The 15,678-nt window shown below is 41.7% G+C and overlaps 6 protein-coding genes across 6 annotated transcripts; 2 read left to right on the forward strand and 4 right to left on the reverse strand.

The window, feature by feature from the left end:
• Nucleotides 1-88: 88 nt before the first annotated feature.
• EAF02_010746 (uncharacterized protein) lies at nt 89-2,134 on the reverse strand (the record flags this gene model as incomplete). The annotated part of the gene is made up of 4 exons (XM_038906794.1): nt 89-1,213; nt 1,304-1,348; nt 1,443-1,730; nt 2,039-2,134. The coding sequence occupies 4 exons, from the start codon at nt 2,132-2,134 to the stop codon at nt 89-91; spliced, it is 1,554 nt and encodes a 517-aa protein (XP_038753342.1).
• A 1,363-nt stretch (nt 2,135-3,497) lies between these two features.
• EAF02_010747 (uncharacterized protein) lies at nt 3,498-5,876 on the forward strand (the record flags this gene model as incomplete). The annotated part of the gene is made up of 1 exon (XM_038906795.1): nt 3,498-5,876. One exon carries the CDS (start codon nt 3,498-3,500, stop codon nt 5,874-5,876), a length of 2,379 nt encoding a protein of 792 aa, XP_038753343.1.
• Nucleotides 5,877-8,089: 2,213 nt separating this feature from the next.
• On the reverse strand, nt 8,090-8,305 carry EAF02_010748 (uncharacterized protein; the record flags this gene model as incomplete). The annotated part of the gene is made up of 1 exon (XM_038906796.1): nt 8,090-8,305. One exon carries the CDS (start codon nt 8,303-8,305, stop codon nt 8,090-8,092), a length of 216 nt encoding a protein of 71 aa, XP_038753344.1.
• Nucleotides 8,306-9,352: 1,047 nt separating this feature from the next.
• Nucleotides 9,353-9,784, reverse strand: EAF02_010749 (uncharacterized protein; the record flags this gene model as incomplete). The annotated part of the gene is made up of 1 exon (XM_038906797.1): nt 9,353-9,784. One exon carries the CDS (start codon nt 9,782-9,784, stop codon nt 9,353-9,355), a length of 432 nt encoding a protein of 143 aa, XP_038753345.1.
• Nucleotides 9,785-11,885: 2,101 nt separating this feature from the next.
• Nucleotides 11,886-13,100, reverse strand: EAF02_010750 (uncharacterized protein; the record flags this gene model as incomplete). The annotated part of the gene is made up of 1 exon (XM_038906798.1): nt 11,886-13,100. One exon carries the CDS (start codon nt 13,098-13,100, stop codon nt 11,886-11,888), a length of 1,215 nt encoding a protein of 404 aa, XP_038753346.1.
• A 293-nt stretch (nt 13,101-13,393) lies between these two features.
• On the forward strand, nt 13,394-15,549 carry EAF02_010751 (uncharacterized protein; the record flags this gene model as incomplete). Its single annotated transcript, XM_038906799.1, has 4 exons — nt 13,394-13,939; nt 14,000-14,678; nt 14,728-15,293; nt 15,349-15,549. 4 exons carry the CDS (start codon nt 13,394-13,396, stop codon nt 15,547-15,549), a joined length of 1,992 nt encoding a protein of 663 aa, XP_038753347.1.
• Nucleotides 15,550-15,678: the final 129 nt, after the last annotated feature.

Below are 15,678 nucleotides of genomic sequence, written 5' to 3' on the forward strand. Positions count from 1 at the left end.
CTAAATGTAGTTCTAATCATCTAGGTCTCGAAAAATAATGAAAAGTTCTCATACTCATCTTCCTTTTCAATTCCTTCTCTTAGAAAGTCTACACAACAACACCCTCTCCAATCTCCACAATAGCCTTCACTAACCCCTCCATTGTTTCCCGTCTCGTCTGAACATTCACCACCGCCCTGAAGAATTTCCCCTTTTCCCCACTCGCATAATCCACCATAAATCCTCTCGTCAACAATTTCTGCGCTACATCCTGTGTGATTTTTGTATTTTGTTCTTTGTCCCCTAGCTTCCCCTCCTTTGCATAGTAGAAACAAACCTGCAAACAGGGCGGTGGATTTTGCGAAACAAGTACCAGATCACTATGGTCCTCTACCAACTGGGCAAAATATTCCGCACGGAAAAAGCAATGATCGATTTGTTGCTGGAAACCCGATGTACCGTAGTAGATCCAGGAGAGAGCTAGTTTGAGAGAATCTCCACGACGACCACACTGCAGAGTGAGATCTGCGAGGTCCCAGACTTCGGCTCCGTCTTCGATGGTGTGGAAGAGGTAGTCTGCGGGGAGAGTGTTTGCTTTGTGGAATTTTGAGATATCGGGTGCGAGGAGGAAGGAACAGGTTACGGGGACATTTAGCATTTTATGCGGATTTACGGCTAGAGAGTCGGCGAGGTGAGAACCTTTTAATTTGGAGGCGTGGGTGGGAGAGAAAATGGCGGGACCACCCCATGAAGCATCGATGTGGAACCAGAGGTTGTGGGATTTACAGATGGCGGAGATTTCGGTAAAGGGGTCGTAGGAACCATAGATGGTGGTTCCGGCGGTGGCATTTACGTAAAAGGGAGTTTTGTTCTCGGAAATGCTCTTTTTGATGAGAGAGTCGAGTTCAGAGGGAATCATACGACCTTGAGGATCGACGGGGACGGGAATCACGTTATTGGATCCCAGACCACACATTTGAGCGGCTTTTTCCAGGGAATAGTGACCATGAGCCGAAGTGAAGAGAGCGAATTGATGATTTCCATTTCCATTTTGTTTTGTGTCTGGGAAAAGAGTATTGCGGGCAATGATCATGGAGGTAGTGTTTGAAGCCGAACCACCTTGAGTTGAGATACCTCCTGCGTGAGGACCATTGAAACCGAAAAGATTGGCAAAGGCTTTTGCCGTGGTTTTTTCAATAATGGTCAAGGCAGGGGAAACTTGGTATACATGAACCTATTGATGAGTTTAGTATAGGGCTGACATGATGGATGACATGCAAGGTTATCAGTCGTCAAGACACGACCCATGGAGGATTAATCTTACATTTGTATTTAAAACGGCCCATGTTAATTCCGAGATAATTCCAACCTATCAATCAAGTTTTCAGCTGAAGGACTTGTTGAATGTGTAACTTTCACACCGCTTCAATTGTGGATGCAGAGAGATGCAGATGAATACGTACCGCATTGGTGCTTGCATACAGTTTATCTAAGAATCCTTGATCCCACGTATTCACACTGTATTTGAGCACTTGCTCGATGGATGATAATAAACCCTCTTTTCCTTTTCCATTGATGGGAAGATTGAAATCTAGCAATTGGAGTAATTTCTCTGGTTTGTGATGTTCGAGAAGAGTGGTTCGCGGCCCTCCACCAGGAATGGCTTTTCCATGACCGGTGTGTTTGGTCATGGCATCTTCATCGGCCGATTTGATGAATGGAATGATGAGCGATTGAACGGCATTGAGTAACTAGGATAATTGAGTATGTTAGATGATGTGTACTGTATGGTTACTGTGGTTACTTTTGATTGCGATGATTTGAAGTGATATGGAGATGATGGAAGGGGATGAAAGACATGGCTGGCTGGATTAAGGTTTTTGATATTGAGATGAGGTATACGGTATGTGTAGGAAGTGTGTAGCTAGGATGTGTAGGTAGCTAGGTATGTGTATAAGATTGAAGAGGTAATGATAATGATACTGATAATGATAACTCACTAACTTGGAATGGATGAATGAATGGCATGCCTGCATGGACTTTTCTCACCATCTTCTACCTCATCGGCACGGTTCAATGGGTTTGGAGCGTCTGGCCCAGTTGAAAGCGTGTGATCCCGGAGTGGTAAAGCGGTTTTTGATACATTTGAAGACATTGTGAGGGAGGAATTGAGGATGGAGAGGTGACAACGAGAGTAACGATTTCGTAGTGATTAGGGAGAAGAGTATCAATAGAGAAGAATATCAATAGAAGATGTCAATAGAGCAAGAGAACTAAGAGCTTTTCCAGAAGAGAATTCGAATTACTAATAAGTGATGAGTACCTAGTAGGTAATTGACTACCAGTTATGTGCATATATGTATATATGTATATATGTGTATATGTACTTTCGTATATACATATATGTATATATATAAATGCGTATATATATATGTGTGTGTGTGAATACCGGTACCGGCAGCATAGAATTATAACCTCACTCACGCAGTCGATGATGAATGGATTAATATTATATAAAAACCGTAATCCTCGAATATTACTGGCGATGACTAACTCATTGTATTAGTAACAGATGAAAATATATTCCATTTCCATGACGCAAAGATTTCACCATCATCAGTCATTTGGGATTGTCAACAGCCATTAAACTTATTATACCTAGTAGCTGGTAGCCATACCGGTACCTCGACCATAGCAAAACCAAAGAGCGAGAAAACGGCAGAATATCGGACCAAGGGAAACAGCGGTGATTTATACCTGGGCTGGTTACCTATCACGTGCCTATGTATATATCATTGTGTATGGAGGGAGTGAAGTATGAGTGAAGTTTGACTGAAGATGAAGTGAAGTTTGAGTGAAGATAAAGATCAAGCGAGTGAAGGTAGAAATGGAAACTTAAAAAAAAGAGATGAAAGAATGAAGAAAAAAAAGATTAAAAAAAAAAAAGGCTGAAGATCTCACCGCTTTGATAAACGCTGGATTTTTCTTCTTATTTACCTTCCTAGCTATGTGACAACAAGGCACGACAAGGCTCACAGCCCACTTCGTCCTTCACTGGTGCATTCCCTCGTTATCCATCACTCGATCGACTCCATTAAAAGGTCCATTCACAGGATTTCGCTCCATTCACTCCATTCATTCATCATTATGCCAAGAAAGTTCAGCTACGAGACAAGGTTGTGCCACAATACCCAGCGAGCCAGTACTTCATAGGTAACAAGTACAAAAATAAACCGCTAGCGCCCGCAATACACATTTCCAAACTTTTGATTCGAATTCTTCAATTACATCAACTTCTCGGTCTGCCTTCTACTTCCGCCTCCATCCTCCTCCCATTATCCCTTGATTCAAAGGAAAAAGGAGAAACGAGAATTTCCATCTTCTTTCTACATTATACTCTCATTCTTTCACTCCTTCATTTCTACATTACATTCAATTCTATTCGACTCAATTCAGGTCCACTCAATTCGATTCGATTGACCTCAATCCCCTGTAAAAAACCACACATCCCCTCCAAAATGCCAAAAGAAAATAAGCATGCCAGAGGTAGAAGAGACACTTTGAAAAGAAAGAGGGAAGAAAATACCGATAGGGAAGAAGATCATGATAATGATTCTCAAGATCTGAAAAAGCGAAGATCTTCCCAAATTGAAGACGAGGTTTCTTTCACAGGTCTGGATAACGACAAAAGTCTATCGTCATTCCCAGCTGCCACAGGCACAAATGCAATTGAAGTTGCGGACCGACCTTATTATGGATTACTTGAGGACGAAGAACAAGAATACTTTCGAAGAGCAGACGAATTACTCGAATTGAACGATTTCCCCTCCGATGAAGAACGAAGTCTCTTTCTCGCAAATGTATATCGGGAAGCAAAAGGAAAGGAATTGAAGATTGCCTGTAGTCAATCATGTTCGAGATTAATAGAAAGATTGATTTTGTTGAGTACACCTCAGCAGAAAAAGAAATTGTTCTCTCAATTTGCCGGAAATTTTCCTCATTTGGTATCACATCGTTTCGCAAGTCATTGTTGTGAAACGTTATTCATTCAATCGGCTTCAATTGTTACCGAAGAACTTACGGGAGAAGAAAAGAAGGATGAGAAGAAAGTGGCAGAGGTAAAGGCAGATGCAGAGGATGGAGAGGAGGCAAAAGAAGATGAGATTACTGAGTCGATGGAAAGTTTGTTTCTAGCTACGTTGGACGAACTCGAAGGACAATTATCCTCTCTTCTCACCGATCGATTCGCCTCCCATACACTTCGAGTTTTACTCATCATCCTTTCCGGGCGACCTTTGGAGAAATCTTCGACAAAATCATTACTACAAAGCAAGAAGAAGGAAAAGGTTGGTATAAATGGATTGGATACCGCCCCCACAGAGTTTTCTCTCAATAAGCGTACTGTGCCAGAATCTTTCTTGTGGGCAATTGAGAAGATTATTTCGGATACCATTGCTTCTATGGACAGAGCTTTCATCCAGGTTTTGGTTGGACATCCCACTGGAAATCCTTGTTTACAATTGTTACTCGAATTAGAGCTCACAAATCCCAGCTCCAAAAAGGGTGGTAATTCCGAACAAAAGACTCTCATTTCGACACTTTTACCGGATGACATTACTGTAGAAGGGAGTCAATCTGCCATCTTCGTCAATGGTATTGTCTACGATCAAATTGGATCGAGAGTTTTGGAAACAATCATGACACATAGTCCAGGAAAGTTATTTAAACAAATTTATCGAGCAATCTTCAAGGATCGAATCGCAGGATTGGCACGAAACGAGATCGCATCTTACGTTGTCATTCGAGTTTTGAATCGTCTCAGCAAAGAAGATCTCGAGGAAGCGATTACCGAAATTTCTCCTCAAATCGAAGGTTTGGTCGGTAGGCAACGTACAAACATTATCAAGGTCTTATTGGAACGTTGTCAAGTGCGACGGGCAAGTACTGAAGCTCTCACAAAAAGTATTGCTGATGCATATGGATCTGATAAAAATGAGTTGATATTGAAGATGGCCGACATTTCTCTCGAAACTCTTACATTGGCTACAGCACCACCTCCAGCAGCTGCTGACGATGATAAACCTGCCCCGGTTCCTGTCTTGCCAAAACCTAGCCCATCTCAACTTCACGGATCATTACTTGCTCAGGCTATGCTTAAGATTCCTGGACCACCTGCGCAACTCATTCAGAATTCTTTGTTGGCTCTTCCCACCTCTACGATTCTCGCACTCTCTTTATACCCAACCACAACTCATATTATTCAAGCATCATTGCTTCCATCTCCACCCAATACCCCTTCAAATCTTTTATTCCGTCGCAAGCTCATCAATTCTATTATATCACCTTCAGCCGGAGCTACTCCAACACCTCAACCTCCAATCATTACATTATCCTTGTCGTCTGCTGGAACACACATCTTGGATTCCCTTTTACATACCACGACCACTCCAACTTCTACCTCATCAGCTTCCCTATTTTCTCTCTGCGAACGTATCGCCATGTCCCTCATGCCTTACGAGCCTTTACTTAGAGATAGCTGGACTGGAAGAATTGTTTGGAGAAATTGGTCTATGGATTTATTCAAGAGAAGAAGAGCGGATTGGGTAAAGAGAGTGAAGAGTGGTGATACACAAGGAAAATCGAATATTCAAAGTCAGGTGGTACTGAAGAGTCAAGATGGTAATGCAAATGCTGTTGTTGGAAAGGAAATTCTTGGAGATGGGATTGGAAAGCCACATGGAAAGGGTAAAGGTGGTGAGAAGGAATTTGGAGGAGAGAGACAAAAGAGTGCTATCGAGTTGGCAAGAGAAAAGTTCGCTGCTCAGAAACTTGCGAGTGGAAAGATAAAGACTATGCCACCAAAGGGATTCAGAGCAACTGGTGCAAACGCTATTTGAGGAGGTAGAATTGTAATTCGGGGAGGGGGGAATTGGATCAAACGAACATGGAATCTTGAACGAGTCTTCACGATAATGACATGATGGAATTGGATGAATGGATCAAAATACTCATGACACAACCCGCTTTTCTGGAAAACGAACAGACGAGCAAAAAGGTATTAGCCAATGACAATCGGGATGGATGAGAACCGGATATCAAAAGTCAAGGCAAAATAACGAACGAGAAACAGGCACACGAAGGAACAAAAAAAGGGTGTATGATATGAGAATGCAAAAGACCATGAATGTGATAGCTGAGAGCGATGAGAAAGGGTTTTTACTTTACTTTACTTTCTTTTTTCGTTTGTTTGTCTGCCTACTCTGGTCCGCAATAAGATGTTTCTTAACTGTTTGAATGGCTTTGAAATAATGATTTTCATTGTTGGTTATTTCTCTTTTTTTGATTGATCAAACATATTAGCGTGCATAGCATGGGGCAATGGGGATAGGGGTCGATGAATGGATGGATGGATGATGAGAAGAGGGGGGGATGATGAGATTAGATTAGTGGGGGAGGAAATGATAATTCGGATTCGATAGCAGAGGATTCAATTTTTTGATCTTTGTTTTGGTGATTGAAGTGTGATGTTATGTTTTTTTTGATATTTTTGATACTGGATTGGCGAGTGAGCGTACTAAACATTAAGGTAGAGTGGGGGGTCCATTGGGCGATGTGTAGGGTATAGGTATGGGTACGTGTGCGTCCAATTCATTAGTCGCATTTGAACTTTAATTTTGAGTCTGGTGTCATGAATACATTTTGGGGGTGAGGAGGAAGGAGGACAAGGGAAGATGATAGAGAAGATGAGGTGAGGTGATTGGTAGATGGATGGATGGATTGACTGAGGTTTGCTTGACTGGCTGGTTATTAAGAGATTTTTGTGTTTTGTTTGGGGGGGCGGTTGGTGGGATGAGGTGGATTGGGGAGTTTTAGGGGTTGATTAGGGGGTTAATTGGAGAGGGTTAATTGGAGAGAGTGAAAGGGATGGAATGGATAGGATTGAGCGAGATAGATGGACTATTTAAGGAGGGCGATGGCAATTGCGAATGTGTATGTGTATGTGTATGTGTATGTGTATGTGTATGTGTATGTGTATGTGTATGTGTATGTGTATGTGTATGTGTATGTGTATGTGTATGTGATGGTATTGTATTAGGTACTAGTTTGGCTTCGGATATTGGGAGGTTTGGTTGGGTGGATTAGAGTGGGTTTGAGGGGCCGGGTGGATGGCGGTGGGAGGATGGTGGTAGAGAATTTGGTGTGATGGATGGATGGGGGGGTGGGTGTGATGGATGGGTAGATAGGTGAATAGATATGAGGATAGAGTGAGGATTGGGATGGGGATGAGGATGGGTATGAGTATGAAGGGGGTTGGAGGGAATAATAGATTTTAATCTGGATTTGTATCTGGATTTGTATCTGGATTTGTATCTGGATTTGTATCTGGATTTGTATCTGGATTTGTATCTGGATTTGTATCTAGGTTTGGATCTGGATTTGGGAGGATGAAATGAGATGAGAGTTTTGGAGAGCGCTGAAGTGTGTTTATGAGGGAATGGTTGGAATGCTCAGAGGAAATCGGCGGCATATATTTTTTTGGTGTGTCGTTAAATATATGGTTTGTTTTGAGATAGTGAGGAGATTGGTGAAGGGAGGGAAATAAGATGGGATTGAGATGGGGGGGGCAAGATGAGTATGTTCTAAAGCTGGTGTTGAGGTGCGTGGTTGTAATCGGTAATTTGATTTATTGGGAAGATGGTGATTTTGAGAATCAAATTACTATCTGCGGAATTCAAGTCGTGTGAATCTTTGCTATGTTTTGATCTGGAGGATTGGGTGGGGGTGTGATGATGGAAGGTTTTTGTAGGTTTGAGTTTAGGTCTGATGGATTCATTCTACCTCCATCAAGCATAGCGGATACCTTCCAAAAAATCACCCTTTCTAATTTATCGACACCAGATGAAATGAGCGAAACCCACTTCCCCATCTCACCACTTCCATCCAACTCACCCCGCCACTCACGCACTCTCCAAGCTGCTACGCATTGCACACACCAATTCCATCATCCTCTTTATAAGCACCACCCGATCTCTTTCTTTCACGGCCCACATCTGCTCCTCCGTCAAAAACCTCACATCCATATATTTCGAAGGTTCCACGTCCGGTACACTCAACCAAAATGATCTGCTTCTCTAGTCTCCATATGTTTCAACTGGACAAGGAAATCCCGTTGAGACTTCTTCTGTTTTGCCATTTTGATTCGATCTTCTTCTGCTCTCATTTTGGCTTTCTGGATCTCTTTTCTCCCTTGTCTTTTGTGATATTCGGCTTGAATGTGTGCTTCACGTTCATGTTCCCGCAACATGTATCTAAATACTGCGTACATGGCGATGAAGATTGTGAAAGCCAATATAAACATGACCATTATTGCGCATCTCAATCGGCTTCCGCCGAAAATAAAGGAGATGATCATATCCATATTTAACTTGATTGCTATTAGATCAACAATTTTCCTATGTTGTTCTTTCAACTGATATAAATAATGTGAGTGATGACTGAGGTGAATGTATCTATCATAAATGAAGAAAACTTTTATGAATTGGATTTTATTTCCAATTTATATTCTTTGTGGGATTTAAACTCTCGTGCTATTTTTTAGTCTATGGTTGGTCAGAATTGTTCATGCCACATCTAGCTTACGTATAGACGGATTGTCACCAGCTGATAAGTTTTTATTCAGAGCTTGTGACTCGAAATCCAATTAGTTATTGGCTGATAGTTCATTGTCCAGTCGGAGTTCAAGAAATAAGTCGAAAAATCAAGGGGGAACTGTTCGTACGGAAAAAACGTGGACCGGAATTGATTACTGGCGAAACCCTTTGATAGATTAATTGTTCAAGTTTAATTTAGAGAATTAAGGATTCAAATGATATGATAACTGAACAATGTCTCAAGATTTGTTTTAATGCTATTAATTCTTACAAAGTTATTTGTAATTGATTTATGATAGAATTTATTAGAGTGATCAACTTTGGCTTCTTTTCCTCCTATATATAGAGGGATTTAACGAGACTGAGTTCGCTTAGTACATCAATTAGTGCCCATCTAGCTCGAAGCTAGGCATTTAATCACATATTCTCAGGCTTGGGAAAGAGTTAATTTAAATTTCATGATATGATATTTTTTCTAGAAACGCTGCGCTCATGTGCCAATGATATTGAAGGTGGCTACATTTCCCATCTTACAAGGATATACAAACCCTTAACAACACCCAGAACTTCAGCGATGGATAATTTTGCCCGCTCTAGCGCCCCTATATCATTATTAGCTAAATCCATCCATCCATGGTATCGATGATTTTCTCAGTACCGTTGCGCTATCGAAGATGCCTGGGTTCCCCAAGAAACTAGTGCATAGATTCATTGCTTTTCCTTCACTCTGGTGTAATGATACCTCGCCATGTGATGCGTGTTTCTTTTCCATCCATATCTATGGCTATCATTTCCAGGCTTTCCTTATCACTTGATTCCTTGGTGATAGCAGGGTTCTTGACTTCTCCCATCTGTAGATTTTCCCTGTCGCTCAATTCCTTGGTAGGCGTGTGGTTATTCTCTACCATCTCTACTATTTCTTGAGATCCACTACTAGGCTCTTTCCCCGTCGTCTCGATTCTGTCTGGGTTTGATACCTCAATCACGGGGACTGGAGGATTGAAATTGATGAAGTCCTGAATATGTGTAATTCCATGGACATCATTCACGGTAATGATGATTGGTTCGTGTTCCCGATAGTTGATGACTCCTATTTCGTATTCCTCCTCGGTGATCTCTCTCATCACTGGTCCTGGTTCGGTAAAAAACTTCATTTCGAGCGTTAATTTCGGTGTTGAGTTTAGTTTCTTCATCGACTTTGATTTGTGCATCTTTTTGAGCCTGGCGCTGGATAGATCTTTGACGTCGCTTGCGAAAACAGTTTTTAAAGAAGGGTACGATACAGAGACAGCCCATTTTGATAACTTGGATGTGATGTTATGGGAAGATAAATCGTTGGATGTGGTTTGGAAATGATGTTTGGGCGATGTGATGTAAATCTTTTTAATCTTTTAAGATAGAATCTCATGAGAATCTGAAGGGGTTGTCTAAATGACCCCATTTATATGGGCGTTTGAATGAGGGTGAGATACATTGCTTGGTTTGGCACACGTTTAGACTTAGTGGTTAAACTTTGACCGTACTAGAGAGAGCTAGCGACGTACCGGATCTTGACAATCTCACCCTCGAATTTACGGTTCCGTATCTTTAGAATCATGTGATCATGAATCAATGCCAAATTCTGTATGGGCTTGACATATTTTCCGACAGGAGCTGGTCCAGTAGTAAAGCTAGAGTTATCTGTATCTTCTCATTCTTTTTTTTTGATCATCGCACCGGCATGGAATTATTTTGATTCAATTGTTCAATAGTGATTGGATACTTCATATCCTCAAGATTACTTGTTCATGAAATCCACTATAGTAGGAAGTATCTAGATCAAAATATTTCATTTACGCAAAAGAGACTGACTACCGTATATTTCTCCACCGTGGTATACTATGAGCATAGGACAATGATATCTCAGTATGAGTAATTCAAACAAATCCCATAATTCCATCTCACGCTAGACTACTAATTTTTAGAATCGTCAGGCCTCTAAAACCATCAAGCCCATGAATAAACCAAAACTCAATCTCAGTGGTATAATTTGAGCATTTTTAGTGCTCACGAAAGGTGGTTCAACCTGCGGTATGAAAGATTAGCGAGAACCCATACATACCTAGATATCAGGAGACAAGTACAACCAAGTCACGAACTTTTTCTAAGCAATCCATGATCTTTCATTCAGGGAGTCCCATTAGTTATGAAAAGCAGAAGTTTTTTCTACAAACATGTTTATTCTCTGCTTCGTACTTATGATATGTCGACGACTTTCAGTGGCATCTTTTCTATCGTACAGCGTTCTTTAATCTGATTCACAATTATTTCTGTGGAATTTTAATTCTTAGGCTTAGTTGTAGCGAATAGAGCCCAAAACCATTAAATAACACTCTAAATCGGATTTTGCGATTTTATGATTGTGAGTGAGAGATTGTAATTCTGATATTATGAGGAGTTGGAATTTAAGATTTTTGAGTTCGATAGTCTTTTAGATGGCGAGGATATCATTATACTAATTTTGTAAGGGGAATCAATTCGAATTTGTGGCTAAGGTTGGGAGAGACTAGATAAGTAATTCTTTTTTGATAAGAATTTGAACAATGACATATTTGGGAGAAATTTAGGGCTGTGAGTGACAGACTAGACATTTAGTGTCGGGGCATGATGCGATAATCTTGAGTCCGGTTGGAATAGGAGAACTCGTTTAAATGAGGCTAAACCATTTAGGTCTACTGTCTCTCCGGCGTACCATTAGATTGCTCTAAAGTATTTTTGAGTACAGCTTTGGGGAGTGTTTTTTTGCTGGTTATAGAATAGAGTAATCTGAGCTGTAAACTGGACAATCTTGTTGGATCGAATCGTATTAATGTTGAATTTATGTATGGCTATAATTTGATTATCGAATAGCAAATCAAGAATTTACGTTCGGAAATTGAGACCCTATTGAACTGTTTTGAGGACGAATCATTTCTAATTCTCTGGCTAACTACATAAATTGTCACCGAGATTGAATACACTCCAACTCTCGAGCCTATAAGCGAATCCTCAGCTTTGAAATAGACATCGAGTATGGGAACCAGCAGACACTGCATATCTAGGTCAATTGATCAATTCTTTCTCCTATGAAATAAGATAAGGAATTACCCGAGTCAACCTGGGACAATGAAGGCTGGAGAATAAGATTTCAAGCACCATAAATGTTCGTTAGAATTTGAAAAGGGACAGAGCTTTGGATCTATTTAATTTTGTGATAAAGCTACCTACCACTTCTTATCACCACTTCTTTGGTGCCCCAACGACCGTCCTTGAAAATGTAGCACTGGCAATGATTGGAGATACAGTCTTGGCTTTCTCTTTTGCTATTATACCTGTCCTATCAGTGACAGGAGTAGCAGCAATGATGTTGTCAAATTCATCATCTTCTCCATTATCCGAATCCGCTTCGACTTCAGAATCTTCTTTCAATGGTACTGGCCTTGAGATCTTTTCTGGTGCGACCTTTGAACTGGAATTTTGTGGGTTGGCAAATGGTTTGGAGGCTAGGACTCTTCGTCGGAGTTCTGCCATTTCCTCTTCATCATCCTCATCATCTGAGATGGCAAAAGGATCCTTATCTTCAACCTTCTCCTCCTCCTCCTCCTCCTCATCGTCGTTGGGTATGGGTTTCTTTTTTGGTTGTTCTTTACCGAGATAAATTCCATCGACTTCGTCCTCACTGTCTTTTCCCTCTTCATCTTCATCATCTTCATCCTCATCCTCATCTTCCGAACTTTCAGGTAATCTATGATTCGTGTTTCCACTTTTCCAAATATCATCATCACCATCCGCGCCACCCTCTCTACTCTCTTGATATTCTCTCTCCAATTTCTCCATCCAGACTTCCTGTGCCTTCTTTATCTCTGCTTCGTCTTTGCATGCTGCATAACGCTTTAATAAACTCGAATTAATATCCAGGAATGATCTGCCGTAGTTGAATGGTTCTAATATTTGTTCTGCCCAATCCTCGAATCCACATATATAGAACGCAGCTCCCAAAGCCTCGACACAATTTAGCCTCCAAGGTTTGCCATAATTGACCGAGTTCGCGGCGACGAGATATGGTAATAGCCTCTCACATTTTCCACCTATCTTAGCCCAAGGAACTTCTGCTGTACGAGCCCATGAACATTCTACAACCGCCGCACCGTACTGTTGCATGATTTCACGATCTGCCGGAGATATTGTAGCTTTCGCATTTGGAGATATAATAACACCTTGATGTTTCTGACCAACGTGTAACTCTCGCATAAGATTAAGCTTCATAAGTTTCTTTCCGGAACATCGTTTTGGATCGCAGTGACCGAGATCCCAACATGCGGCTTTGAATGGAGGGCGAGAAGAGCGGGGTTGCGATTCATCGTCAGAGTTATTGCGAGGGCCTCGGGTTCGTGGAGGATTACTATATTTCTTGCCTCGAGAAGAGAAGTTATCTTTCTTGTGTCGAACCATGATGTGAATATGCAGAGGAACGTTAATATGTGGCGATTTATTTACAAAAGAGAAATTCAATGTATGATGTGATATAAAAATCGAGGTGGGGAGCCAAGAAATGTTCCAGCCTTGCGAATAGTGATGACTAAGCACTCTCTCATCATTCCAAAGTCCAATCGTGTCCACCCCACTGAGCTCATTACAACTCTCTCTATCGCGCCGCATCAGCTCATCGACGAATTCTTACAACCAACACTCTTTTTACAGTCCATAACCATTCCGCTTGGTAATATAGGAGAACATACCTCCAAATGGAGGCAGCTTCCGCAAGAATGGCGGCACGAGACAGGTTCTCTATGATGGGAGATCCGGGACCCTCTCCTCTCCAACGATATATTCAGCAAGCTTGTTCCCCTGAAAATTACGAGCCAAATCTTGCTATGAACCTCGAAATCTCCGACCTTATAAATTCGAAAAAGGGAAATGCGCCACGGGAAGCAGCTCTTGCAATTGTCAATTATATCAATCATCGCAACCCAAATGTTGCGATATTAGCACTTGTCCTATTGGACATTTGTGTGAAGAATTGCGGCTATCCATTTCATTTGCAAATTAGCACAAAAGAGTTTCTGAATGAATTAGTAAGGAGGTTCCCGGAACGACCACCTATCAGACCGAGTAAAGTCCAGATGAAGATCTTGGAAGCTATCGAAGAATGGAGGGGAACGATATGTCAGACTTCGAGGTACAAGGAGGATTTAGGTTTCATAAGGGATATGCATAGGTTATTAAGTTACAAAGGATATGTATTTCCGGAAGTCAGGGTGGAGGATGCTGCGGTACTTAATCCAAGCGATGTAAGTTTAGTTATGGATCTGGGTACGGGTTACTTTAATAGGATACTGACACCATTATAGAATTTAAAATCCGCCGAAGAGATGGAGGAAGAAGAAAAGGCGGCACAATCTGCGAAATTGCAAGAACTAATTCGTCGTGGTGGTCCCGAGGATTTGCAAGAAGCCAACAGGTTAATGAAAATTATGGCTGGATACGATACCAGATCGAAAACGGATTACCGAGCCAAAGCAGCAGAAGAAGTCGGAAAAGTACAACAGAAAGCGAGATTACTGGAAGAACGTTTGGAAGAATTCAAGCCTGGAGACGTTATGACGGAGGGTGATGTCTACGAAGAACTTGCATCAGCTCTTCAAAGTGCTCACCCCAAAATACAGAAGATGTGCGAAGAGGAATCGGATGATCATGAAGCTGTCGCAAAGCTTCTTGAAATTAATGATAGTATCCATCGTACTGTGGAGCGGTATAAGTTGATGAAGAAGGGCGATGTGGATGCAGCTTCGAAGATTGCCAAGGGCACCCTTGGTACCAGTACAGGGGTTAGCAAGAATTCCGCAAATGAACTTTCCTTGATCGATTTTGATGGAGAGCCGGAGACCAATGGAAGTTCGTCTATGAATAATGCTCCGGCGAGCACGTCCCAACCAGGTGATTTAGAAAACGACTTATTGGGGCTGTCTATGGGAGATTCCTCATACAGTCAAGAGGGTGGCATCTCCCTTGGGTTTGGTAATAATACTAGTGAGTTGTCTATATATGATTAAAAATTTACCATCCTAACAAGCTCTAGATATTCCTGGTCCTGCTTTGATGTCTTCAACGACCGAAAATAGTACTGCCAGAGGACCAACGCCAACCAGATCTCCGGTATCTTCAAATTTACCCGTGAAACCCGATTATTCAGCGTTCTCTGCATTTGGATCACAACCACCTTCCAAACCCGTTACACCACAACCATCCCTCTTCCAACAGCAACAGCAGCAGCAACAAGCTGCAGCCACGAGACCTCCCCCATCAAACATTGATCCATTCGCTGCTCTTACATCACCATCAAGGCAATCTACCCCTCAACAATCTGGCTCCATTTTCGATTTTGCGAATCCTAAACCCCCAGTGTCACATCCAGCGAATGCCCCAGCACCTGCAGCGGATGATGATGAATGGGCATTTTCATCTGCCCTACCCGAAGGTCTTCCATCTACCAACGATTTAACCATTAGTAATACCAACGTCAAAATATCCCTAAATGCTACCCGTGAACCTACTACACCTGATGTCATTACCTTATCAATTGCATTCTCAAATAATTCAAACGAACCAATATCTGACTTGACGTTTCAAGCCGCAGTCACAAAGGTATTGTTCTTCTATCTATCTTCAGTGTGATCCAAAGATGCTAACACTACAAAAGGGCTATACACTCCGACTCCAACCTCAAAGTGGACGGAGGCTTAATCCCCACCAAAATTCGGGCATTACTCAAAAGATTTACCTTCAAGGTGTAGAGCACGGGAAGGGTGATCAGGTGAAGATGAGGTGGAAGTGCTCATACAAACTTGGTGCACAAAATTCTAATGAGCAAGGAGAAATTGCGAGCTTGGGCATTTCTTAATGTTGATGAAGATGAGAGTTGAGATGAAAGCTGGATCCAGGGAGTTGAATTAGGACAGGATGATGGGAATTATAGGTCATGGGTGTCGTAACGTATGTTTAGAGGTACGAAAGTTCAAACGATCTAGTT

Source organism: Botrytis sinoallii (genome assembly GCF_014898435.1).
Source record: "Botrytis sinoallii strain Bc 23 chromosome Unknown BSIN_027, whole genome shotgun sequence".
NCBI lineage: Eukaryota > Fungi > Ascomycota > Leotiomycetes > Helotiales > Sclerotiniaceae > Botrytis > Botrytis sinoallii.